The 26,323-nt window shown below is 46.0% G+C and overlaps 2 protein-coding genes across 4 annotated transcripts in view; both read right to left on the bottom strand.

The window, feature by feature from the left end:
- Window positions 1-256: 256 nt before the first annotated feature.
- LOC115170561 (mitochondrial glycine transporter B) lies at window positions 257-6,779 on the bottom strand. Of its 2 annotated transcripts, none has more exons than XM_029726821.1 (8): window positions 6,657-6,779; window positions 4,987-5,143; window positions 3,072-3,196; window positions 2,605-2,689; window positions 2,311-2,490; window positions 2,001-2,169; window positions 1,603-1,769; window positions 257-1,374 (listed from the first exon to the last, which is right to left on the bottom strand). In XM_029726821.1, the coding sequence occupies exons 2-8, from the start codon at window positions 5,122-5,124 to the stop codon at window positions 1,252-1,254; spliced, it is 987 nt and encodes a 328-aa protein (XP_029582681.1). In that variant the 5' UTR covers window positions 5,125-5,143; window positions 6,657-6,779; the 3' UTR covers window positions 257-1,251. The 2 variants fall into 2 exon arrangements, with proteins under 2 accessions (XP_029582681.1, XP_029582679.1); XM_029726819.1 differs by lacking the exon at window positions 6,657-6,779 and adding an exon at window positions 5,265-5,511.
- A 410-nt stretch (window positions 6,780-7,189) lies between these two features.
- Window positions 7,190-26,323, bottom strand: part of LOC115170532 (myosin-9-like) — a 32,244-nt gene continuing 13,110 nt past the window's right edge. The window contains exons 4-41 of one of the 2 annotated variants that reach the window (XM_029726752.1): window positions 25,830-25,857; window positions 25,586-25,679; window positions 24,860-24,880; window positions 22,908-23,000; window positions 22,744-22,807; window positions 22,192-22,290; window positions 21,969-22,112; window positions 21,792-21,887; window positions 19,376-19,647; window positions 18,930-19,103; window positions 18,492-18,665; window positions 18,257-18,371; window positions 16,895-17,082; window positions 16,607-16,728; window positions 16,385-16,454; window positions 16,113-16,273; window positions 15,878-15,986; window positions 15,629-15,760; window positions 15,286-15,492; window positions 15,063-15,200; window positions 14,853-14,976; window positions 14,609-14,780; window positions 14,266-14,478; window positions 13,872-14,016; window positions 13,575-13,781; window positions 13,363-13,467; window positions 13,084-13,236; window positions 12,698-12,946; window positions 11,566-11,778; window positions 11,213-11,425; window positions 10,936-11,097; window positions 10,670-10,798; window positions 10,290-10,378; window positions 10,048-10,171; window positions 9,729-9,937; window positions 9,450-9,558; window positions 9,036-9,208; window positions 7,190-8,785 (exon numbers count right to left, since the gene is read on the bottom strand). In XM_029726752.1, the coding sequence (XP_029582612.1) occupies window positions 8,677-8,785; window positions 9,036-9,208; window positions 9,450-9,558; window positions 9,729-9,937; window positions 10,048-10,171; window positions 10,290-10,378; window positions 10,670-10,798; window positions 10,936-11,097; window positions 11,213-11,425; window positions 11,566-11,778; window positions 12,698-12,946; window positions 13,084-13,236; window positions 13,363-13,467; window positions 13,575-13,781; window positions 13,872-14,016; window positions 14,266-14,478; window positions 14,609-14,780; window positions 14,853-14,976; window positions 15,063-15,200; window positions 15,286-15,492; window positions 15,629-15,760; window positions 15,878-15,986; window positions 16,113-16,273; window positions 16,385-16,454; window positions 16,607-16,728; window positions 16,895-17,082; window positions 18,257-18,371; window positions 18,492-18,665; window positions 18,930-19,103; window positions 19,376-19,647; window positions 21,792-21,887; window positions 21,969-22,112; window positions 22,192-22,290; window positions 22,744-22,807; window positions 22,908-23,000; window positions 24,860-24,880; window positions 25,586-25,679; window positions 25,830-25,857 (5,399 nt within the window). In that variant the 3' untranslated portion in view covers window positions 7,190-8,676. The remainder of the gene's footprint in view (window positions 8,786-9,035; window positions 9,209-9,449; window positions 9,559-9,728; window positions 9,938-10,047; window positions 10,172-10,289; window positions 10,379-10,669; window positions 10,799-10,935; window positions 11,098-11,212; window positions 11,426-11,565; window positions 11,779-12,697; window positions 12,947-13,083; window positions 13,237-13,362; window positions 13,468-13,574; window positions 13,782-13,871; window positions 14,017-14,265; window positions 14,479-14,608; window positions 14,781-14,852; window positions 14,977-15,062; window positions 15,201-15,285; window positions 15,493-15,628; window positions 15,761-15,877; window positions 15,987-16,112; window positions 16,274-16,384; window positions 16,455-16,606; window positions 16,729-16,894; window positions 17,083-18,256; window positions 18,372-18,491; window positions 18,666-18,929; window positions 19,104-19,375; window positions 19,648-21,791; window positions 21,888-21,968; window positions 22,113-22,191; window positions 22,291-22,743; window positions 22,808-22,907; window positions 23,001-24,859; window positions 24,881-25,585; window positions 25,680-25,829; window positions 25,858-26,323) is intronic. The other variant, XM_029726753.1, reaches the window with a different exon arrangement.

Genomic DNA, 26,323 nt, shown 5'->3' with positions numbered 1-26,323 from the left:
TCTCTCTCACAGTGACCCCCTAACCACTGCCTCAGCCAGGATTCAGTATGTCATGTGTCATTTCATTTCCTTCTGAGGACGCATGGGTTGCAGTGGTGGGAAGGTTCCCCAAGGCACTAATGTCATGTCACTTTCTGTTGTTTCACAGAGAGTGTGGAGAGAGAAAGGGAAGAGAAAAGGGAGAAAAATAGGTGTAAAGGGAGGCATGACAGACACAAAGCAAATGCCTTATATAATGAATATTAGCAGACTCATGTATTCTTAGATCATTTTATACACTTTCTTTCAAAATGTAAAATGTTCTCTTCAACACACCAGCATAATTATTCACCATTACGATAAACAGTAATAAATTATATCAAATATGAAAACATGAACAATTATAATACCCTTCTAAGGCAAATCAACTGTAGAGCTCAAATGGACAGCAAGCAAAGCTTATTATATGTTACAACATCTCTACCAGAATAATATCTTAGAACAGTGGCAATAGCTTGGCACAAAGGGAAGGCAGGTAGACTCACTGCGGCATGAGACACTCCAGGGGTTTAGATTACGGAAGTGGTTAAAGTGCATTTCCAGCTAAGGATCAGTATGTTGAGCAATTAGTGTTCTTTACCTTCAATTTAAAGACAAGCAGATACAAGTTGTGCTAAAGTCTAGGGAGAACAGGTACCTAACATTGTAGAATTCTACAGTGGGATATATATCTAAAGCCTGGAGCAACTTAAACAGTCAGGGTGGCTGGGAGTCCAGTGGCTAGTTAGGGACCAACAATATTTTAGGACTTATAGTGCAATATAGAATTTTGAAAGTAGCCCAGTAGAATAAATAAATTAAAGTCTTGTTTGGTGTAGCCTCACATACAATGAAGACAGACAATATTGTGCAATGCAAAACTATTGCAATCCATTCAAATATACAGACATTTTAATAAAACTACTAGTCCCCATCTTTCTGTCAAAGTATGGATACCAGTCCTTGAGGCATCATATCTTTGCAATGTGTTAATAATGTTATGGCAGAATACTGTATGTCAGTGAATAAGTCCATTGGCAAACTCTCACAACTAGGCAGTCTTAAGACACAAACACAGCAGTGCCTTCCAGGGCACTCCTCACTGTAATGGTTTGTCCTTGTTGACTTGACTTTCACTTTCTTCCTCGGTCCACACACGTTCCTCATTTCATTCTCTCTCTTCAGGACTTGTCATCCCTTCTTCTTGTCATCCCTCTTTTTTGTCATCCCTCCTCAGGACTTGAGGCCCATGCGGGCCATCATCTGTTCATACACCGTCCATGCCATGGCAGCAATCATCGTTCTCCTCAGAGAACGTGGCACCCCACCCCGGAAGAACCCAGGAAACCCGTGCTCCTGAGAGACGGAGAGAAAGAATGGCACATGTCAACTACTATAAATCAACCCTGATGTTTTATTACATAGTGTGACACTGTGTGCAGGCTAGAGGTCAGTATATAAACACATACAGACAACAGTTTAGCCTGACCCATATAAGAACAACGTCAGTATATTATAACAGTGCTATTGCCCTAAGCATAGTAACAACGCTGTATTCAATAAAACACCCAGAGAGATAGTTACATTGTAAATGTATCGCACAGCGTCTGCAGTCCTCTTGTGCAGATGTGGGCTGACTTGGACGTGGGTTTTGACCACGTCAGCTGGCTGGGTGACCAGGGAAGCCAGGACCCCGGCCAGAATCCCACAGCTGAAGTTAGCCAGGGGCGCGTAGGGAGACGTGCTTATCTCTGGGAGGAAGAAACAGAGAGACACTATAAATTCCATTCCACACCAAACAATTCACATTGAGACAGATACGTCAAAGTTATCAAATGTGGCTTCTAGTGTAACCAATACTACTGCTCTATGTTTATGTCATCGGCGTCCCCATACTGACACTTCAAAGTGATCGCACACTAGTGAAACAAATACTAGTGTTGAGCATTAGTGTGGTGTGTGTCCGGTGTCCTGATACAGACCCTGTGGCAGAGTGTTCTTGCCCTGGCTGTAGAACATGACATAGAGGCCTGAGAAGGGAGCATCTCTGAGGAGGGTGGCGGTCAGCCCTGAGAACAGAGCTCTGGGTCCCTCTGTTTGACACACACTGCGCAAAGCCCCTGCCACACTCACATAGTTATACCTGCCACTCTGAAACAACAACAAGAGACACTACAGTAAACACCCACACATTAAACAGTACTCATGTAGTCACTGTAATCATACAGTATATAGAAAAGTATTTATCTTTTCCTTCCTGCCCCTCCCCTCCGTCTCTCTACCTGAACATACCTCAAAGCGAGTCTTAATGACAGTGACAGGTAGCATGCAGACCCCTGCCACAGTCCTGGCCCCAGCTCCCAGCAGCACAGACGCCATGGCCCCGGGGCCCTGCTCCAAGAAGTAGTGCTGCTTCAGAGAGTAGTAGGTGCTGAAGTAGATCCCTACGCCGGGGATGGTCCGCACAAACGACTGGATGAGGAAGCAGAGCAGACATGCTGTCAGAGTCATATACTCAACACACAGATTCAACACAATTGATGTATTTCTATTTATATTACTGATCATAAAGAGAGGCCAACTTACTGGTGAGACCCCCTTCCAAAGTCCTATGAGCTTCTCTGTCCGTACAACACTTAAGAACACAGTCACCATCCCCACTCTTGCTGAACTGAAAGAGCGTAAGAGAGATAGAAAGCCGTATTAACACACTGTTCTATGAAACGACCCAAAAGTTATTTTTAAGTGTCTTGCAACTACGCTTAATTTCAAAATAGCTGACGTGACATTTAGTTGGTACTAGAATGCAGGCCATGTGGAACCAGCGTGAGTTTTATGACTCTTTGGACTCTCAATGTTCAGATCTACAATATTGTTTAGTCAATGAGGCAAGTCAATAGAGTAATGCAATGCTAGTGGGTCTCATGGTCTAGGACAAGACTGTAATCTAGAGCCAGAAAACTTACTACAAACGTAACCTCACCTGATTACTATGTGGAAGTGTGTGGACTACGCTGTAGAGGTATTGACTGAGCCAGCTGAAGGCTACTCACCCAGGCTGCATGTTGCTGTGAAGGGTCTGCAGGCGGGTCTTGACCAGGTCCAGAGGCTGGAAGAGCAGGGTGGAGCATGTTCCACTGAGAGAGCCACACATAAAGGCTTTGAGAGCCGGGTGAGCCTGAAGGGAGAGACAAGCAGAGAGGGGAGGAAGGGAGAGTGATAACACCGATCACATACCAGTCATGGTAGAGTGCTCTTCAGTGAGAGCCCAAAGCGTGATGGGACTTATGATTGTTTACGATGGAAAGCACCAGGCAGAGTGGGTCCTGGGAAATAGGACAAATGCACATACACTCGCTACAGTAATTCACATTACATAAATACCCACACAAGTAGTAAAAACAAACATTCAAACTCAAGAATATGAGTGATTACAACACAAAGCAATGATTGAAAAATTGTGTGTAAATTAACATGGGACCACAAAGAGAACAGGCAAAAGGGTAAAGGACTCTCCATTGAAAAACTAAGATGCACCAACCCATGAACACACACACTATTCCCCTCCCTGCAAGTGTCACCCTACATCAGGTATGTGTTATAATGCATTATCATAATTGGCATGCTTAGTTCTCTAAACAATCTGCCAACACAAACATTAACAAAGAACTGGATGGCTGCAGAAAAAGCATCATATACACCATACCCAGTCACTCCAATCTTCACATTCTGTCATTACAGACAAAAAATAAGACGCCACACACACAATATACAAAACAACACACGCATCCCTCCTACAGCCCACATCCCTACCTTCCCCGGGCTACTTTTCAGTGGCTGATCCTGTTTTTCCTGCATTTGTCCCTGTTTTCTTCCCCTCTCTGGCTAAGCTGTTATGAACTGTGGTGGGTTGTCAGGGCAAAAGCCTCCATCCTTCTCTTCACTTCTCTATAAGCTTTCCTCAGTTTCCCTTCACAAAGCAGCTTAATCCACTGGCGTATGTTTCCACTCTCTCTCACACACAACCTCTCAATGCTGCTTCTCCTACTCTACCCCTCATCTTTCTGCTTCCAGCTAATGCACATCTCTGCAAAATGCCATGCGTCATACAATGGAAATGTCAGTGTGTGTGTATGAGCGCATGCGCATGCTTTTGTATGTTCTAGCTTCCATAAAACAACTTATCACGGTTTACATTCTAGAGCGTATGTTCTTAGGGTATGTGCTGCTCTAGAACTAGTGTAAAAGTGCTTTTATTTCCTTATCACTGGGCATGAATTCTAGTACATTTCAATGTCCTCAGCTCTGGTAAATTACTAGGTAGTTCCTGTACTGTGATGTAACATTGACAACCTGTACTCCTTCACTGGGACTTGAAACCCACACTTTCTCAACATGTCCCTCCCTTAATGAGGGTGCTATGGCAACAGCCCACCAACAGTGCTTGCTGACCAATGGCAGTGTTGGCACATTGGAGGCTTGGCAAAGCCTTGCTCACTTGTTTGGCATGTCTATGAAGATTTAAGGTGGCACCCCGGAGTTTGACCTACTTCAGGGCAGAGGACAATAGAGAACTTGAAAACATTGACTATTCTAGAACAGCCTGAGAAAGTGCATAGTATGAAAGTGGCCTGAAACTTCCAGCAGGTTAGAGGAGGGGTAAGGACAACTGGGTCAATCAACTATGTCACAGGAAAGTAATGTGATTAACATAGGAGCTGTATTGAGAAAGTAGTCCTGGGTGACCCTGATCCAAAATCACAGCCTGACATAAAATGCATGTGAAATCTTAATTGAGATATTAAATATTATAATCAAAGCCCTTAGACCAATGAAACCACATCAATAAAACATACTCAGCTATTCACAGTACATGTACAACAGTCACTGAAGTTACTCTAGAATTATTGTCCTTCAGACTTTCACTATGGGTCAAATACTAAATGATGTATAACAAATCCCACTCACCAGAGACAGTTCCATTGTTATTTTGAAAGTTGAGAAGAAATTCCAATCCAATAATGTTGTCCTTGTATGATCAAAATCCTCTTTTGTCTTTTCCTCTTTTTGAATCACTTTCTCAGTCCTTACTCTGCCACTGTCCATTCAACTTTTCCAAACGCTCCTGCACAAGAGATTACAAGTGAAGATTTCAAGAATGGGCATTTCAGCTGCACAATCCATTACATAACACAGACATAATAACCTTTCTAAACTGATATAGAATGTTACAGGCTGTGACTTACAGCACGGGTGGTTTGCAATGTTGATACAGTGTGTCCCTTACAGCAGATACTGGAGAGCTGCACTGCCTCTGACTGATCCACTGAGGGGCTGTGCTCACCACAGCACAGACCCAACTAGGAATCACCTGACACACACTATGGTTCCCATTTAAGACACACAGTTACTTATTAACTAATCAAAGATCACCACCCAGCACATTAGCATTACATACACCCTGATCACGCTGTGTGTGTGTGTATATGTCTCTGTGTGTGGTGTGAACATGTGTGTTTTTGTGGAGGGGGGCCCTGAAGCCTCATGCTCTCAATACTTTTTGAGGAGGAACAGGTGGCCAAATTAAGTTTGAAAGTGTTTTTTTAGTCCAGGACTATTTTTAATAATGTGTCCAGACTCCAGACCCTTAAATCTTGATATACATTTTTTATGGAATACGTTGTCATTTCAATACATAACTTTAAATGGGTACAGACAGACATCTCAATCGGCATACATCTATGTGACTGATTTTGTGAGAGAGTCAAATGACTCAGCACACATTATATACATTTAAACAGATGAATACAATGAATGACTATTGTTAATGTAACACAGACATCGCTAAATGACTAGGTGCACACTCATTCAGCCAAAACTTAGCACGGGACTGGACAGGAGCGATTATGATCCGGGGTTATAGAACTGTTGCAGAATCAGGACAGTACAGGATAGACGGACAGGAATGAATTTGCACTCCCATGTCAACCTGTAATGTACATGTCGACTAACATTCAAGGTAGTTACAAATATTTCTATTAATTTTAACAAATATGAGCAACATTTATCACAGGTCTCACACTAGATAATTTTCAATCATGTTAAACAGAGGCCTACAGTGATCTTCTTTGGAACTATATGCATCTCAGGATCCCCACGCAGGAATTTAGGCGTTTATGCCTCGTTCTCGTGCTAGTCGGAACTAGGAAACTGACAATTCTGACTTGGAGACATGAGCTCTGAATTTCCAATTTGAAAGTACCAGAATCAACGAATAGTAAGCTCTAATGCAAAACCCTAACAATCATGAACAGGGTAGTTGTCAGAAGCGTTTCCCAGTCCAACAAAACATTTATACCGAAAATCGTACGTCTAATACTATTTCAATTAATAAGAATGAGAACACAACCCGAAGACTAGTTACAAAACGTGCACAATGAGAATAGAAACTCAGATTTATAAATGCATAGGGCAAAGCATTGAACTGGAAAATGGACAAAAGATGTAATCAACAGAAACAGGCATCCGTAATTATTTGATTAAACAATGATTAACAAGCAAGGGCCATTCGCTGAAATATTGTAGCTTACAATAGGCCGTTGTATTAATACAATATACAAACGACATTCAGTTCTCACCCAAATCTGTCCATCCTTGTGCAATATTCTGTTTAAACCGGTTTAGACTTGCTTCATTATTATGCCGTTTGACCTGGGAACCATTGCAACTGGGATTTTTTTCCCCCCCAGAGTCAAGACTGTCCTCTTGTGGTCATGTCTGAGATCACGTTGCTAAAAAATTAAGACTACAGGACAATATTAGATCAGATAGTCTAGTGTATTGCCAGTTTAAAGCGGCAATCAGCAGTAGAAACATTAACGCGAAATCCCAGCCCGTTTCAGTAAACAGATGGATGGGGCTAGAGGAATGTAACCATTCAAATTCAGACAAAGCTATGGACTGACCATCCATGATAACATTTTTAGTTTTAACCATGTTTCGAGGCCATTTGTTTGTTTACATTACTTTGAACTAAGCTCATAAGGAATTTGTAACTTGTATTCTTTAAGAATCAATAGGTAAAATAAATGTAGCAAAGTACAATTTTATTTATGTAGTAACTGCTGATTGCCCCTTTAATATGGACATAAAAATTCTCAGGAGTCAATGGTTGCAGTTTAGAAAGCCATCTTTATTGCAATAATACCAACAATTCACAACTCAAGATTTCATTTTTCAGAGCTGGAGAGAAAATGAACAGTACAAAATTGAGATTTTTCCCCCCCCTCTTTTTTTTGCTTCCAAGTGCGAGAGAAAGAGAGTGATCCTTTGTCTGTTATCCATCATTAATAACAAATTCCTCTCACTTCCCAGCAGTGTGAGCAAAAAAGGCAACCCTGAGCACAGCCTGCAAGGGTCAATTCACCCAGACCTAAAGCACCTTCACTCATCTACCTCACCACATCCCTTAAATGCATGGGATTAAACCTGGCCAGGCATTTCAACAGGGAGTCATCTTCCTGTCAGACAAAGTAAAGATGCCATCAGGATATCATGTGATGTGTTAGACTACGGCGCTGCAAAATGTAACAACGTCCCACTCATCCCAACATGCTTTATTCTGTTCAACCACCCCTATACCCCGCCAAGCAGTGCTCTGAGAATACAGCGTGTCGTAATAAACTACACCACCCCGTAACCGTCGCCAAGCGCATATCGTAGTAAAGAAATGCATATAATAAAAATCAATACGTGGATCCAGGAAAAAAATACCTTGAACAGTAGAATTTGACTAAGGCTTTAGTGTGTGTTGGCATGAATACATAGGAGCCTGCAGTTACTCTGAATTTGTCTCTTCTTGTTTGAGGTGCATCTGCTGTCTATCAATGTCTTCATTTAATGCACAAATGCAGTGGACTATCATTTCTAATCCAGAGTCCAAAATCTCAGTGCAAAAATAAGACTATTCAGCACAAATCAAATTCTCCAATTCTGTGTGTGCTTCGTGTGTCTAGATGTATCGTTTTCTTAAGCCCAAAAGCATATTCATGTTTTAAGTACTATCCGCAGCTAAATTAATACGGTACAATTGAGCACATAAACCTCCATTATAAACTGAGGTGAGAGCGAGCAAGAGCCATAATAGACATGTAGTACTTTCATACTTAACCATTATAAAAACTATAGCATAAAATACAAATCTATAGATTGCGATATTACTTTGGTCCCCTTCGAGTAATCCTTCTTCATTTATATTTATTTCGTTAGGTCTTGCTTCAGTTAGAAAAAGATCCCCAAAACAGGACTATTTCTAATGGAATGTTTCCTTACAAAAATATCATTCATTTTTTCCCCAGAGAATGAAGCAGGAGAAAATAAATTTGGCCCACAAGTTTGTATGAGTTATGTCAGTATGGTGATTGTCTGAAGTACTGTTGTATTGGCTTATATGGAATACAAGTTTACATAGATTGTCAAGTCTCCTATTAAAGAGGGACTGAGGTCTGGCTGTGAAGTATATTTACTGCCTCTAAATCATACAGTATCATGATGTTTGTGTCCCTCTGTAAGTGTACTTTATGTGGTATGTGTGGGTTTGTGTGTTGTGTATGACTGTTGCAGTTCCATCCTATGGACAGCAGGGAACACTGTGGCTGTTCATTCAGGCTTGGGCTCGGGGGTCTCGCTCTTGGGCTCGCTCTCCTCGTCGCTCTCAATGCCTGCGCGGCTGACAATGCGGCGCATGGTGAAGGGGAGGTCCCCACGCCTGGAACAGAGATGGTAGAGATCAGTGATTCGGGCAGAGAGATCGTGACAGGGGCACAGCACATTCCATGTTTTTTTAAATGGAGACCCTCTGAGGATATATGATCAGTAATGTAGCAGAGGGAATGTGTTTGAAACGTACATTGTAAATGCAAGTATGCTGTGTAGGGTACTAGTACCAGACAGTGTCATTTACCACTGAGTCGGTGCATCAGCATTTAGTCCGGGTTAGGTGATGGAGATGTACGTACCTGAGCTTGCTCTTGAGGGTGCTGACCTCGCGGTTCATGGCGTCGGCTGACTCTGTGGCATCCTCCAGCTCCCTTTGCAGTTTCCTGCGGTTGGCGTTGGCTCTCTGGGCCTCCTCCTCAGACTCCTCAAGCTGCCTCTTCAGCTGCTTCATACGAGAGTTCAGCTTGTCCGACTGCGTGCGTACACACACACACACACACACACACACCAAGGTGGAGGCCACATGTAGGTGGTGGATAGGGTGAGTGCCAAGACAATGTAAAGTACAATGAGATCTAGTGTGAAAGCGTTATATAAATGGACTCCATTAAATCATTCATATACATTCAAAATAGAATCACACAGGGGGAAATAGACTAAGTTTACTGGTGTAAAGCTGTTGGGCTTGTGTTGAAACTTGTTTGAGCCCTGACCTGGTCTTTGTACTGCTCTGTGTTGCGTCTCTCGTCGTCCACCGCGAGGACGACCTCCTTTAGCTTCTTCTCTGTGCGGCGCACCAGCTTGGACGCCTGCTGCCTCTCTCTGTAGAAACATACATTTGGGTCACATGGACAGGCTGAAACTTCTACTTAACTTCTCCATGGCTTGTGGGATTTTCACCATCTCACCCATGCTGCAATTTCGGTAATTTTATGCATTATGGAGAGCACAGGAGATGCAGGTGGTCTAAGGTCAGGCTCAGACCCACTCACCTGGTCTCGATGTCCACTTGCTCCTCCAGCTGGGCGATCTTGGCCTCCAGGGCGGCAATAGTGGCCTTGTACTTGGACTTGACGGTTCCCTCCAGCTCCTGCAGCTTCAGCTTCAGCTCCTTGTTCTGGCGCTCCAGCTGGGAGCGGGCCCCCTCCAGGCGCTGAGAGGTACTGCGCTCTGCCGTCAGCTCCACAGTCATCTGGTCAGTCTGACAGAGACAGGGGGTTAAACTGCCTGACCCACCTTATCATTAGAAGTACACTATCCCAGTCTGTACACATGGGGCATGAAAGTCAATTGCCGTCTTGGCTGTCCTACCTGCAGCAGAGCTCTCTTCAGCCTATCGTTGACCAGCTCAGTGTTACACTGCTCCTCCTCCAGCTCCTCCTCCAGCTGTGCGATACGAGCCTCCAGTCTCCTTTTCTCCTCTGCAATCAGAGCACTGAGGGGAAGAGGAAAGGTGGGAAAGAAAGGATGAGATAAGAGAGCAAGAGACATTTGGGTCATTAGAAGCAGAGATAAAACAGAAGGTTATGAGAGAATATGAAAACTGCTCTTACTTCTTGGCGGCCTGGTTGTTGATCTCATCCTGCAGCTCGTCTCTCTCTTGCTGGGCCTGTCTCTTTACACGCTCTGCAGAAGCCAGCTCCTGGGGAGAGTTCGTCAGAGTGTGTGTGTGAGAACCAGAGCATGTGCGTGGGAGTGGGCCAAATCCTAACTTGAGATAAGCTCTCATAACTAACTTTCCACATTAATCATGATTTCAGTGGAAGATTTGTGCAAAAGTTGAGTTAAGTGCAAATACAGTTTCTCACAGTAAAATGTATAAAGAGCTACAGAAGTAGGTTTTGTATTGTTTGGGAGGGCGAGGTGTAAGGTGAGAATAAAACGAGACTAGTGTGAGATGCTTAGGTGAGGGGCAGCAGCAGCGCAGACTGACCTCTGTCATCTGGATCATGTCGGCCTCCATGCTCTTGAGCTTCTTCTCGTTCTCCTTGGCCTGGGCCATGATCTCGTCTCTGGACATACGAGTGTCCTCCAGCTCCCTCAGCAGCTCCTTCATCTGGGCCTGGTGGAGAGGGAGAGGTTCACAGCATATTTCTAGCAAACTATTCACCATCTGCATGCATCTTGATTAGAATAGAACGTGGTCATGGTATAAAAACATACTAGTCAGAAGCTGGGGATAATGTAATTGGTTGTTACCTGGAGCTTCTTAAGCTGTTTGAGGGCCTCATCACGGTTCTTGTTGGCCATGTCGATGGCTGCCTCCAGCTCCTTCAGGTCCAGCTCCAGCTTCTTACGGGCTGCCACGGCAAGAGAGCGCTGCTTCCTCTCATCCTCCAACTCCAACTCCATCTCCCGCACCTGAGGACCAGAGAGATTCAAGCTTTCAATCACTGGACTACATCCCATCATGCAATGGACATAACACAGTAAGGAACCACTACCTACAAAGTTAAACCTGTAACTACTAGTGTACCTGTTTGACCAGCTGTCTCTTCTTCTCCTCGCCCATCTCATCTCGTCCTGCCAGGTCTCTCTCGTATTGGGCCTTCATGGCCTGCATGTTGACCTCCAGACGCAGCTTGGCGTCCTCCGTGGCCTGCAGCTCATCCTCAAGCTCCTCCAGCTGAGTTCTCATCTCCTCCAGCTGCTGCTCCATGCCACGCTTGGACTTCTCCAGCTCGTGCACCTGAAGGAGAATAGTAGAGATTGTGATGAGAAATAGGACTTTGGGACCAGTATGAAAAGAGGATTTGAATTGATTTCTACCAAGAACAATTCAACCCCCCCCCCCCCCCCCCAAAAGAAAGTGACACTAGGCTGTCTTACACTCTTGCCGACGTCGTCCTTGGAGGAGACCAGGTCCTCCATCTCAGCGCGGAGCAGCTTGTTGGCACGGTCCATCTCGTCCTTCATGTCAATGAGGGATTCCAGCTGGCGGGTCAGAGCCAGGGCCCGGGTCTCCTTTTCCCTGGCCTCAGCCTCAGCCTTGTCCCTCTCCTCAGCATAGCGGCATGAAATGGTCTTCTCCTCAGCCAGCATCTACAAGTAAAATGGAGGAATGTCATACATCAAGACCCAGGTTTTCCCTAATAGTTATGGATCTTCAGAATCAACCCTTCCAAGTAGTTTACCCCCCCAGTTTGAGTGAATTGTGGACAGTAACCAGGTTTCCTAGAACCTTCATGCGAGTAAAGTACATGTCTGGTAAAAAAAAAAGTGACAACAGGCCTGATGGAAACAGCAAATCTGTCGACAACTCAAAATACACTAGATAAAATGTGATCTTTTTGTGTCTAAAATGAATTATACGAGAAATGGTGAAACGCCTTTATGCACAAATATTGATATAGTAACCATCATATTGAAGTAAACCTGGAGTAACGATGACGTGTGGTCCTCCCACCACGACCAAGGAAAGCATACAGTTTACTAGGTTAGATGAAATAAGTTGGATGAATTTCACAGGGTGGTGGAAGTGCATAGTAATGAGCTTGATGCTCCTTTCCAATAAATATTGAGGGTCTTACTCTTATTCTGGTGACATGGTCGATGCTTGGCTGCCGTTTTAACAAATTAAAATCTTAACTCTGTCCATAATAACCTATTGCAGGTAGCTTACCGCCACTATCTGCGAGCTGTAAGTTAAAGCACACATCAAGGCCAGAGCGGGATCATTCCTTATAGAACGCCACCAAAAAATTAAGACAAAACCCCTAGAGTTGAAAATGCCATGGAAACCCATTTAACCGTTCTTTCCCCCCCTCGGTACATGGGAATTTACCCACAAGTCATTTTTATGTGCACTAGGTCATCACGTACAGCCTTTGATTCACAACAAGTCAATTTGATGGAAACATCTCTGCTAGTAAAATGCATATTGTTTTTATGCAGATTTTTGAATATTTGCATGAAAATCTGTCACCAATTGGATGTGAACCTAGCTAGTGTTACTACGAACCTGGTCAAACTTCTTCTGCTTCTTCTCCAGGTTGGTTACGATCTGTCTGAGGTGGTCTTGGTCCACCACCATGTCGTCCAGCTCCTGCTGCAGACGAGTCTTGGTCTTGTCCAGTTTCTCAAAGGCACTGCACTTCTCCTCCATCCGCTGGCCGAGCCCCTCCAGGTCCCTCTGCAGCCTCTTCTTCCCCTCCTCCGCGTTCTCCAGACAGCCCGCCTCCTGCTCAGACTTCTTCTTAATCTCTGCCAGCTATAGGGGGACACCGCTTGTCACTCAAACATTTGTGGTGTGGTTTATGGTTCTAGTGATGTGATGAACAAAAACATTCTAATAGTACATTTGCATCAATCCAATGTTAAGGTGCATGTTGCTGTAAGTGTGTGTACCTGAGCCTGCACGGTGAGCAGCTGCTTCTCCACGTTCCTCTTGCCCTCCTCCTCCTCCTCCAGCTGTTCTCTCAGAGTGTTCTGTTCATCCTCCAGCTGACGCAGACGAGTGCCCATGGACAGCTTCTGACGAGTCTCCTCCTGGAGAAGCTCCTGTAGGTAGTAGAGAAAGACCGGCACAGTTATAGCAGCTTAATGACTGAGCTTTTACAGATAACCATGACAAAACTAGTGCAATATTGAATACTTAGATCTGTTCTAGTTTATGGAGTACTGTACCTGCACATCCTGCATCTGAGACTCCACAGCAGAGCAGTCCTTGGACGCTTTGATGGACTTACCTTCCACCTCACTGAGCAAGCCATTGACAGTCTCCAACTCAGCCTGGGGAGGAACACAAGAACCAAAATAGTCATCAACATGGGCCTTACAGCTAGGTTACAGGCCACGTGCTCCAAATCGTACCTGAAAGGAGATTAATGGTACTGTACCTGCATCTTGGCCACTTTCTCTGCCAGCTCAATCCTCTGGCGCTCGCTCTCTCCATGTTTGACCTGTAGCTCTTGGACCTGGCCCTCAGCCTTCTTCCTGCGGTGCTCAGAGTCTCCCTTCCCCTGCATCAGGGTCTGCAGCTCAATGGCCAGCTCGTTACGCTCACTCTCCAGGGCCTGCTTAGTCTTGTCCACCGACACCTTGTTCTGTTAGGGGAGGGGGGACAGAACACCAGGGGTCAGCGCATGTACAGATATTGTAATACACAGGAATTCATATATATAAAAAAAACTCACTCTCTTGGCCTGCTCCAGTTGCTCGTTGAGCTCGTCAAAGGCCTGGCTATGTTTCAGTCTCATCTCCACCACCTGCTGCTCGTGGACCTTAGCTTCATCCTCTAGAACCTTCTTTAGCTGGTTCACCTCAGTCTCACGCTTTGTCCTGACAGAAGTAGAGAAACGAAGGAAAGAGGGAATTGTGAGTGTGCGCTAAGCTAAATACTGGAAAAAAGGAAAATAAAGGAATTTGGGAATGTATGAGAATTGTTATCAACTCATGAAATAATTTTTCTGGAAGGTCAACATTAAGGAATCTAAATAGCATCCACTATGTGTCATCTTATTTCACAATAAAGCAGTTTCATTGAAACAGTAGCCGACTACGTAACTGATCTCCTCCGGGTGTCAGTACCTGAGCTCTTGCTGGGCAGCGGTGGAGTCCAGTGTGTCCTCCAGCTCAGTCTTGAGGGCCTCCAGCTCCTCTCCCAGGTCCCTGCGGTTCTTCTCAGCCTTGGTGCGTGCGGTCCTCTCTAGCTCCAGGTCCTCCTGCAGCTCAGACAGCTGGGCTTCCATCTCCCGGATCTTCTTTTGGGCCAAGTTCTTCTGGGCTGCTTCCTCCTCAATCCTGAGGGGAGGAGAGGGAAAATGGGTGTTATAACTTTCATTATGCCATGAAAATACAATGTACAGAGTGATCACACTAAAGCCACTATGTATGCATGTATGCGATTGCAGAGATCTTGTAGAGATCCCACCTGGCCAGGGCTGCCTGCAGCTCCTCCTCCTTCTTAGCCAGCTGGGCGCGGAGCTCAGCGATCTGGGCCTGCAGCTCCGCTATCTGGTCAAGGAGATCAGTAGAGTCTCCCTCCAGCTTACGCCTGTTCTTCTCCAGCTCCTGACGACCCTTCTCCTCCCTGCGCAGGCGGTCTAATAGAGAAGGAGAGTGTTAAGGAGGAAATAAGAGCAACTTGGTCAACATGGTGTGTGCGCTCCACCTACCCTCTAGGTCAGTGATCATGGCCTCGTGTTTGTTCTTGAGTTTCTGAAGGCTCTTGGACTTCTCCTCCTCCTCAGTCAGGTTAGAGGTGAACTCAGAGATACGCTCCTCCATTAGCTTTTTCTCCTGTGGGACACCCACCACACAACCAGGAGTTCACAACACAATTCTATCCATCCATACACTCGTCTGCCCATTGGTTGTATACGGACCTTCATGAGTTTGTTGTTCTGGTCTTCAAGAACCATGACATCCTCCTCGATCTTCTTCAGCTTGGAGTCTGTGGTCACCTTCTCCAGCTGCAGCCTCTGCCTGGCAGCCTCCTCCTCATCCAACTGCTGCTCCAGGTCCTATACACACAGGAGGGGAAAGAGTTAGTACAGTGTGTACCTGCCATGCTGCACACAAAGTGTGTGTTGGTTTGTGTGTCCTCACCGTGATGTTCTGCTGCATCTTCTTCTTCTCTGTCTGCAGATGTGTGGCTCTCTCCTCCTCCTCCTCCACTCTGGCCTCCAGGTCATGAAGGATCTCCTCCAGCTCCTGCTTCTTAGCGGCCAGACGGGCTCTCATCTCCTCAGCCTCGGCACACAGCTCCGTCTCAGCCTGCAGCTGCTCCTGCAGGGCCTGCTTCTCAGCACTCAACTGGGGGAGAGAGACAATATGGTGTTACGGGTTCATGAATGCATTTTCAAGTTAGCTTGAGCAATTATTGTTTCATTATAAAACCATCAACATGTCACTTCAGGGCTGTCTCAATGATGGAGGGCCTCCATCTTACCTGGTGCTGTTTGACCTCCATCTCCTGCAGCTGTATCTCAGCATACTCCTGCCTCTCCTTCACCTTGCTCAGCTCATCGTCCTTGGCCTGCATCTCCTCCTCCTGCCTGCTCACCTGCAGCAGGGGCTTGACCTGGGGGACAGGGACAGTTCAGAGGAGAAAGGCAGTTGTATGCCAGTATTCCCCGGGGGTTTGGCTGAGTCGACTAGCATTGTATAGGAACAAAATTAGCATAAGTATAATGTGTACCTTGGTGAAGAGTCTCCACCACTGCCAGTTTCTGAGTTTGAGGTAGGCTGAACAGTTCCTCTGGATCACCTTCATGGCGGTCAGCTGCTGCTGTCTCCTGGCAAAGGCCCTGCAGAGCAAGCGGAGAGAGAGCGAGAAACACTTTGGCATCTTCTAAATACAGTTATAAGACATGAATCAGAATGTTTCCACTGCAGCCATATGATAGACAGTTGGAGTCAGGGGGTCTCCTTACTTGCGGGCCACGTAGCCTCTGCACCAGGCCTGGAAGCTGATTATGACGTCAGTGATCTTCATGTCCCTCTCCTCCTCCAGGTGAGCCAGCACTCCAGCCCTGAAGAACACCTTACTCTGACCAATCCTGAACAGGTTGGGATCCAGCTCCAGGCTTTTGATCTGCCAGAAGGAGGGTGAGGTATACAATCAGCTAAACTGACAATATTCATCTCTTCATTCTCAATGAGTGACAAGGTTCTAGAACAAGATAATAATGCCATTCTCTCTTACCATGAGCACACAGGCCTGTTTGCCATCCATGAAGCCCTTTGGGATGGAGTTGGGAGTGAGGATCTCATACCTTAGAGACAAAAGGTATATGCATGGGATCATCAGTTGGACTCAACTCACTAAAAGCAACATACACAGCATGATGCAACAATAAGAGGTTAAGTTGGGGAACTGGTGAAAATAGACATTTGTATACAGCCACAATGGGAGTGAGTACAGTACCTCTGTCTGAACTCCTGGAAGACGATACGGTTGGGGAAGCCCTGTCTGCAGATACGGATCCCCTCCAGAACACCATTACACCTCAGCTGGTCCAGAACCAGGTGGGGGTCTAGCTTACCAGCCTGTAGGGAAGAAAGGGAACATGCTTAGATGTGTAAATAAAACAAAGCTGCCAAGATAACACCACTAGCACAAGCTGTGGGCGCCTCTGTTGAAACTGTGTTTGACGGCATCTTGAGAGAAACTATTGTTATGATGTTTTCACTGGTGGAGTTGATCTACTGGTACCTTCTTCTCGTGGTTGGGGATGATGCAGCGGACGAAGTTGGGGTTGGTGTTCCTCAGAGTGGCCATGAGCTTGGACAGCTGCTCCTTGTAGAGCTGGCCCACCGTGCGGAACATGCCCTTACGGGTCTTAAAGGCACCGGGCATCTCAGACATCCCTGCAACCTTATCCAGGCCCACGATACGATCCACTGAGAGGGGGAAGACGGAGAGAAGAAAGAGGAGGAGAAGGGGTGACGTGAGATAAGAGGCTTTCACATGAGGATATCTAACCAGGCAAACTCCACACAGTGAAAACAAACCACAACATAAAACACATGAAGCAGAGTATAATGGCGATGGGGGGGATCCCATCTCTCCATGGGGGGGCGGTGAGAGAGATGACTGACGGGTTCAAAACCAGTGACACAACACTGGGTGACTGCAGAGAGGATAAATACAGTAGGAAGGGGTATTTGGGGAATGAGGGGGGGGGGTCACAAAATGCCAGTGAAGCGTGGGGGGAGGAGGGAATCACACTAGAACAAGACGCAACTCGATGCAGTGGGTGAAGGGTGTGTGTGTGTACACGTAACTGCTTACACTATGCGACCATTTTAATAGGTCAAATGTGTACTGTAAACCGACATACTATGTGGAAATCAATGTTTGTCAAACTGTGCATATGTGGGCATGTTTTTATTGGTGACGACAGAACCAAACCCATGCAGTATATACCCATTGCTGCAGTACCAATGAGCAACACCAGGGGTCCCAAACCACACTATTACAGAGAGGGAGAGAAGAGTCCAATGAAAGAGCAACAAGTGGTAGATCTCACTGCACACAGAGCTGGGGGGACGGTCATTACAACCCCGTGTAAAAATAGATCTGATAAATCAACATTGAGCCACAGGGAAAACAGGGTATGAGCACAGGATAAAAACATAGGCAGTTGATGCTGAGATGAGGGAAAGGTTCATATTCGTGTGAACAGAAGGATGAGCAGAATTTGAGTAAATAAAGGAGACTGAAATTATGAAAAAGAAAAAACGGTCACCTGAATCTGAGTGGAGAAAAGGAAAACGCTGATAAAAATAAGCTCTCTGAGACCTCTGTACCTCTGAGACCCAGAAAGAGGGAGAATAACAGACGAAAACGGGCCATACAGAGGAGCAGATGGATAGAAACCAAAACAGAGAGTGAACGGGTAAGAACAAAGGTCCAGACACCAGACATTGGATACGAGACGAGAGAGAAAAGTGGATATAAGACAGGAAGAGACCCTTCACTGAAAACATAGCAGCAATTCCCAGCATGAAGGTTAATCCACTTAAGTCTGTTCTTCTTACTGGTTGCTAACTCCATATCATTGGCTCCACTTACCGTCCTTCCACAGTTCAGACACAAACTTGTCAGTGGACTGGTTGAGCAGCGTGGCCACGTTGTCGTTCAGAGGGTCCATGTTCTTCATCAGCCACTCGTCAGCCTTGTAGTCCACCTGAGGAGACGGCACGCCATATAGACAATAGTATTACACAAGGTTTACCTGGGACGTGATGTCCAAGGGCACACCGTTTAAGCAGAGTCTAAACTTCATCTTCATTACTGGTCCGTTTACCTTCCCGGCATAGTGAATGATGCAGAAGTCGGCCTCATCTTTCAGTTTCTTGGGCTTGTGGAACTTGGAGTGGGTGCCCTGCTCCTGCAGGACCTTCTCCACAAAGCTCTTGTCAGTGGCTTTGGGAAACCAGCACTCCTCATCCAACAGGGCCAGGATACCAGGGGGGCTAGCCTGAGGGAGAGCAGAGAACAAGGCTTACAGAGAAACCAGGGAGACTGGAGGTGCAGCATAGCATGGGACTGAACTGAAAGAGATGAGGGAGGAGGAGAGAAAGGGAGGTGGCAGGTGGAGAGAGATATGGGAGAGGATTGGGAGAAAGGGATGAGACTGTAGGAAGTGAGAGGTTAACAGAGTTACATACAGGGAAGGGTGGAGTGAGAAGGGGAGTATACCGTACATGATTAAAGGTAGGGAGATACAAAGGGTCAGACTCACAGGCTTCTCAATGAGGTCGATGCAGGGCTGCAGGTCCAGGCCGAAGTCGATGAAGCTCCACTCGATGCCCTCCCTCTGGTACTCCTCCTGCTCCAGGATGAACATGGTGTGGTTGAACAGCTGCTGCAGCTTCTCGTTGGTGTAGTTGATGCACAGCTGCTCAAATGAGTTCAGCTAGAGGAGAAAGAAATTGTCAGAAAATGCATTCACCATCATGCACAAAAACTAAGAGGCTCAAGTGTCTATTTGTCCCCTTTTCCTAATCTGCAGTGATGTGAAAGAACTAGACAGGTGAAGACAGATTCCCTGTAGGCATCCACCCCCATTATGTCTTTCTAGATAAGTGGAGATAGCGAGAGAAGAGGAAATCGCTTTAAACAAATATACCCTCTGGGTCTTACTCAAGACATTGTAATCGCTTTGGTCTTTCCCCCACTCCAGTTTACCTCAAAGATCTCAAAGCCAGCGATGTCCAGGATGCCGATGAAGGAGGCTCCCTGTCTCTTGGTCTTGTCCAGGGCCTTGTTGATCCTCATCACCAGCCATCGGAACATCCTCTCGTAGGTGGCCTTGGCCAGGGCCTCCACCGCAAACTCAGCCTGTTCCTGGGTCTGGGCCTTCTGCACGTAGTCCCTGCCCACCTTGATACGAGGGGACAGGATGGCACGGGTGAAGTCTGTCACGCTCATGCCCATCAGGTGGCACACCTTCTGAGCAGCTGTGACAGGGAGGGACGGGGGACAGAGAGACGAGACATAGGGTTGAGAGGGAGGGATCCCCCCAGGGAATAACAGTTTGATGCCTACAGCAGTGCATGGAACTAGACTTTGAAACCAAAAATAAATCACTTCTAAGCTCGCTTCGAGGCAAGCAACACTGAGGCATGCATGAGAGCGTCAGCTGTTCCGGACGACTGATCATGCTCTCCATAGCTGACGTGAGTAAGACCTTTAAACAGGTCAACAGTCACAAAGCTGCGGGACCAGACAGATTACCAGGACGTGTGCTCTGGGCATGTGCTGACCAACTGGCAGGTGTCTTCACTGACACTTTCAACATGTCCCTGATTGAGTCTGTAATACCAACATGTTTCAAGCAGACCACCATAGTCCCTGTGCCCAAGAACACGAAGGCAACCTGCCTAAATGACTATAGACCCGTAGCACTCACGTCCGTAGCCATGAAGTGCTTTGAAAGGCTGGTAATGGCTCACAACACCATTATCCCAGAAACCCTAGACCCACTCCAATTTGCATACCACCCAAACAGATCCACAGATGATACGATCTCTACTGAACTCCAGCCTGCCCTTTCCCACCTGGACAAAAGGAACACCTATGTGAGAAAGTTATTCATTGACTACAGCTCAGCATTCAACACCATAGTACCCTCAAAGTGCATCACTTAGCTAAGGATCCTGGGACTAAACACCTCCCTCTACAACTGGATCCTGGACTTCCTGACGGGTCGCTCCCAGGTGGTGAGGGTAGGTAGCAACACATCTGCCACACTGATCCTCAACACTGGAGCCCCCCAGGGGTGCGTGCTCAGTCCCCTCCTGTACTCCATGTTCACCCACGACTGCCTGGCCAGGCACTACTCCAACACCATCATTAAGTTTGCAGACGACACAACAGTGGTAGGCCTGATCACCGACCAGACAGCCTATAGGGAGGTCAGAGACCTGGCCAGGTGGTGCCAGAATAACAACCTAACCAAGACTAAGGAGATGATTGTGGACTACAGGAAAAGGAGGACCGAGCACGCCCCCATTCTCATCGACGGGGCTGTAGTGGAGCAGGTTGAGAGCTACAAGTTCCTTGGTGTCCAGAAACTACAATGGTCCAAACACACCAAGACAGTCGTGAAGAGGGCACGACAAAGCCTATTCCCCCTCAGGAAACTAAAAAGATTTGGCATGGGTCCTGAGATCCTCAAAAGGTTCTACAGCTGCAACATCGAGAGCATCCTGACTGGTTGCATCACTGCCTGGTACGGCAATTGCTTGGCCTCCGACCGCAAGGCACTACAGAGGGTAGTGCGTACGGCCCAGTACATCACTGGGGCTAAACTGCCTGCCATCCAGGACCTCTACACCAGGCAGTGTCAGAGGAAGGCCCTAAAAATTGTCAAAGACCCCAGCCACCCCAGTCATAGACTGTTCTCTCTACTACCACATGGCAGGCGGGACCGGAGAGCCAAGTCTAGGACAAAAAGGCTTCATCAGTTTTTACCCCCAAGCTATAAGACTCCTGAACAGGTAATCAAACAGCTACCTGGACTATTTGCATTGTGTGCCCCCCCCCCAACCCCTCTTTTTACACTGCTGCAACTCTGTTTATCATATATGCAGTTACTTTAACTATACATTCATGTACATACCACCTCAATTATCCCGGTTAGCCAATGTGTGGGGAGCAGTGGTTGGTTGGGCTATCTGCATTATGTCCCGCCACCCCCTCTTTTAGGCTACTGCTACTCTCTGTTCATCATATATGCATAGTCACTTTAACTATATCTACATACTACCTCAATCAGCCCGACTAACCGGTGCCTGAATGTAGCCTCCCTAGTTTTATAGCCTCACTACTGTTATTTTCCCCTGTCTTTTTACTGTTGTTTTTATTTCTTTACTTACCCATTGTTCACCTAATACCTGCACTATTGGTTAGAGCCTGTAACTAAGCATTTCACTGTAAGGTCTACACCTGTTGTATTCAGCGCACGTGACAAATAAACATATTTGATTAGATAATTCTGGTGGACAATAGGTGTATAATCTGCTAGTCAGTAGAGTGTAATTGATAGATACTAGGATCTCCTTTTTAGGATCAAACCAGCCCAAATAAAGGTTTGCTGTACCCGTGTCGTCAGGCATGGAGGCCTGGTCTGAATGGCGCTCCTTCTTAAAGCTCATGTTGCCCAGCTGGAGCACGGAAGACACCACCTTCAGCAGACCTGCATGAGGAGACCAGCGGTTAGAGTCATGCCGCCCCAAAATAAACCAGTGAGAGGGTAGTGTCCCGTCCTCCCACTCACCAATCTGTTCGTCCTCTGGAATGCCCATGATCCTGAAGGCCTCCAGGGTCTCGGTGAACAGGTCCTTATCCTGCTGGCCAGGGATGGTCACGTTTCCATTTACCAGGAAGCGGTAGTTGTTGTAGCCCTCCAGACACAGCTCGGCTGAGGGGAGCACAGAGTTATTACATCTGATATGAATAGTTAGCTGTACTTGATAAAGGTGATAACGAAGGAGGCTTACAGCGCAGTTTGTCTCCAGCACCAGTGAGCATGTAATAGAAGACATGGAAGGTCCTCTCGTCTTTGGCCTGGCGGATGGCACGGGACTTCTCCAGCAGGTCTGGTGGTCAGACCGTCAAGGAGCCACTCAATCAGACTGGATTGTGAGCTTCTGCTGGCCGGGGCAAGAATGTGTGACTTGTCTAGTTTACTGTAAAAGACTAACCGAGAGGTGTCTGGAGTTAAACTACACTTCAATTTATAGCCGAGAATTTTTATTTAACCTTTATTTAACTAGGCATAGTCAGTTAATAACAAATTCTTATTTACAACGACGGCCTACCCCGGCCAGACCCTAACCTGGACAACGCTGGGCCAATTGTGCGCCGCCCTATGGGACTTCCAATCACGGCCGGTTATGATACAGCCTGGATTCGAACCAGGGTGTCTGTGGTGACGCCTCTAGGACTGAGATGCAGTGCCTCAGACCACTGCGCCACTCAGGACCCTAAACTATTGTATATTTCAAATAAGGGAGTGAATTTCATTGTGGTTAACATAGTATGAAGGATACAGGTTTCAATGTTGGCCCCCACGATGTATCCGTTGACGTCGAAGTTAATCCTGATGAATTTTCCCTGGGACAGAGAGAACATAGTGAATGACTAAGGAAGCAGGAAATTCTTGTCCAACTGAAAAAAAACAAGCATCACTAAGAGATTTAAAAAAAGGTCTTACAAATCGGGAGGAGTTGTCGTTCTTCACAGTCTTGCCGTTTCCAAAGGCCTCCAGGATGGGGTTAGCTTGCAGCAGCTGCTTCTCCAGCTCACCCTAGAGGACAAACACAGAACCTCTCCATCAACCAATGACTTTATCCCATTGGATTCTTTAAACCACCACCTCCTTATAAGGACGCATCTAGATTAGTGCAAATTCTATACTGACACTGTAACAGGACATGCCATTTCTCAGCAGTGGGATCAAACTGAATACCTTTGGTGATTCCAATGGATGATTCATAGTCATGCATTGTGAGAACTACAGTCATCTGCTTTTAATTTACTGTAGTTTCACTTCATTGTGAGGATTTCAATTGTTTAAACATTTGATTTGTGTTTGGATGTTCCCTTTTCACGCCCATCATTTAATCATAAGTCGTAAGATAATTCACACAACTGCATTACCTTACTTATGGAGAAAATAAAAAAACTGCATGCAGACCATTGAATATCACCACACACGGGAACACATACACAAGTACACAATACCCCACACACAGCGCAGTGCCCACACCTTGACACCCAATGGACGACCCTGTGGCTCTCATCAGTAACCCTTCACCCAGAGTAACCCCCAGACCGCATGCAAAGAGCTGTCAAGGTTCACTACACTGACATTAAGTATACACAACCCCCTACAGCCAGAAATCTGCACGTAGTTCACACTGAGCTCTACTTCAGACTGTTGTACAGGTAAATCCATGCACATAACTCCTTCTAAAATGCCACTTGTAATAGTACAGTGAAGTTCAATTTGAAAAAGGATCTATACATGGACAGGAAAGCCTACTGATAACCTTCAAGAGTCTGCTACAGCTGAGGCTGTGTCAACATGTGAGGAGCTTGGCGCATATTGGGTGGAAATCACTTCCAATCCACCCAATAAAAATACAGACTCACATTAATATTCTTACATAGCCTAGCAGTTAAGAGGTTGGCCAGTAACCGAAAGGTTGCTGGTTCGAATCCCCGAGCCAACTAGGTGTAACATCTGTCAATGTGCCCTTGAGCAAGGCACTAACACTAATTAATTGCTCCTGTAACTCTTCCTGGATAAGAATGTCTGCTAAAATGACTCAAATGTTAAAAATGTAGCTGCTATAGTAGTGGCTTTGTCAATGTTATCAATCTGAGGAGCTCACTGAACCTTTTTCCTGAATCTTCAAGGACAATGTTAGTTTAAAACCAATCCCTAACTAATCCTATACATTACACCACTATGAGGCTTTAAACGGTAGTAAGGAATAATGGATATGATGACTGGTATGAAGCATCCCCAGTGAACGAACACACACGTATACAATTAGTCCACTGGCATCACAACGCACACAGCAACTCAGTGAGGTTGTCCAGAGATCTTTAAAATGGTGTGGACAAAGAGTGAGAAATGGAGGGGGAACTGTGAGAGAACTTTGACCAGAACTCTGGACAGACACACTGGAACACACACTGGAACACACACACACACACACACAGCAAGCAGACATGGAGTCGTAAACACATCAAGCACACTTCTGGAACCACCAGGGGGAAAACAAAGGATCAACAGCGTTATGCAAAATTCAGCCAGACTTGTCAAACTGCAGAGCCGTTTACTCATGAAATATCTTTAAACGTAGTATTTAAAGAAGATCAAATCAACAATACAAAAAGGGATGTGCTCTCAGTTTTGTCTGGCTGAATTCAAATGGCAATTTCCCCTTTAATAAAGAACATTCCTTCCTCTGGACTGACACTGGTCATGTGACCTACACTTCCAAGTGACCCACTAGCCCACCACAGAGCACGCTCCAGCAGCACGGGGGAGGAGGGAGAGACAGCGCAAGAGCCAGGGAGAGGGAGGAAGGGTGTGGAGGAGGAGATCCAGAGATGTGATGGGAGAGGAAGGAAGGGGGTGGGGGGGTAACTCACATGTGACAGGAACGAGCTGGTCTGTTGATGGGAAAAGAGAAACACACAACCTCAAAGGAATGATAGATACAGATACTGGTCTGCTTTCAGAAAGGACTGGTCCTCTTGAACCCTGTAGTCACAGCTACATCTATCACAGGGGTGGCCAACTACAGCACTGCAGGGTTACATTTCTCTCATGGCTTTATAGAGTCACTGATTCAGCTCAGCCGCAGGAGGAGAAATGTCAACAAAAGGAATATAGTCAGTCTACTGTGGTTTAGATATCACACTATGAACCAGCTAACAAGAGAGTTTAATCTACATCCTGCAGTGCTGTGCTACAGTCAGTCTTAAAGAACCAAGACTGGCCAACCCTTATTCAGAGGTCCTCTATGGCACCATAGAGCAGTGTGACTGATGTAGAAGCAGCACCTATCCAAGACCTGGAACAATATGGTGATGGCTTGACAATGATGTAACGTTAAGTACCACTGGCACCACTATTTCTCAAACGCACATACAATCACAGTACAAGTAGTTGAGCATTGAGGACTCGGAAAAGCCTGGTTCCGAGCTGATAAAGGACCATAGGAAACCAGGCCCACTTCAGAGAGAGGGAGAGTTCGAGAGCATGGTGAAGAGAAAGAAAAAAAGGAATAAGAAAGAGAGTAGAGGGAGAAACAGAGAGGAGAGGGTGAAGATCAAAGGGAATTATGACAGAGAATAGTAGAGTAGATGACTGACCTGGTCTTTCTTGGTCTTGTGGGAAGAGGCCACATGGGCCAGATACTGAATGACCTTCTTGGTGTTCTCTGTCTTCCCAGCACCAGACTCTCCTCTGTGGAAGAGAAAAGGAGGAAGAGGAGGACAAAAGCAAAAAAGTAAGGTAGTCAATCAGTTGTCAGCAATATCACACAACACTGATATTTCGAGGTCATGTTGAGAGACCAAGATTTGCTGTTCATAGGGTTTTGTGCTCAAGACTCACGTGCAAAGAATGGACTGGTCTTCACGGTCTGTGAAAAGAGGTGGGGCCAAGATTTTTTTTTAAAAGGTACATATTTCATGGTTTAAGTTTGGATTGAACAACATGAGGGGACAGTTGAATTCAATAGTGACAATAGTTTCTGCTACTATTTGTAGCCCATCATGGGTGCTTGTTGTGCAGAGGAACTTCAGTTCCATTGTCAGAACAACTGAAGTATGTTGTTGCCAGCTGGCTTTATATAAAATGTGAATTCTTCAGTGTGTATTTGTTATCTCAGGAGCACATGCACCACATTTTTGTCTCTGAAACAGGAAGTGCATTGGTCACACAGGAAATCAATATCCAGCTTTCTGTGAACGGAAAGGCATGATGCCTTTTAACCAACAAGCCAATTAACCATCCCCATGCGGTAACTCCCTCTCTTCTAGTTAAATGATTCCCTTTACTTCAATGGGGGCCAACAATGGACTAACAAGACAAGAGGGAGTGAATGG

This window comes from Salmo trutta, chromosome 32, assembly GCF_901001165.1.
Source record: "Salmo trutta chromosome 32, fSalTru1.1, whole genome shotgun sequence".
Lineage (NCBI taxonomy): Eukaryota > Metazoa > Chordata > Actinopteri > Salmoniformes > Salmonidae > Salmo > Salmo trutta.
The sequence above is the reverse complement of the archived record's forward strand: the minus strand, read 5'-3'. Positions and strand labels throughout refer to the sequence as shown.

What these genes read in the sequence shown, in the direction of transcription:
- LOC115170561 (XM_029726821.1), bottom strand. Translation starts at nt 5,124, where the DNA reads ATGGACAGTGGCAGAGTAAGGACTGAGAAAGTGATTCAAAAAGAGGAA. An exon ending in CAAGAACACTCTGCCACAGG is followed by an intron (nt 1,770 to 2,000) that starts GTCTGTATCAGG and finishes TCTTCCTCCCAG; the next exon opens with AGATAAGCACGTCTCCCTAC. An exon ending in CTGTGCGATACATTTACAAT is followed by an intron (nt 1,375 to 1,602) that starts GTAACTATCTCT and finishes TCCGTCTCTCAG; the next exon opens with GAGCACGGGTTTCCTGGGTT.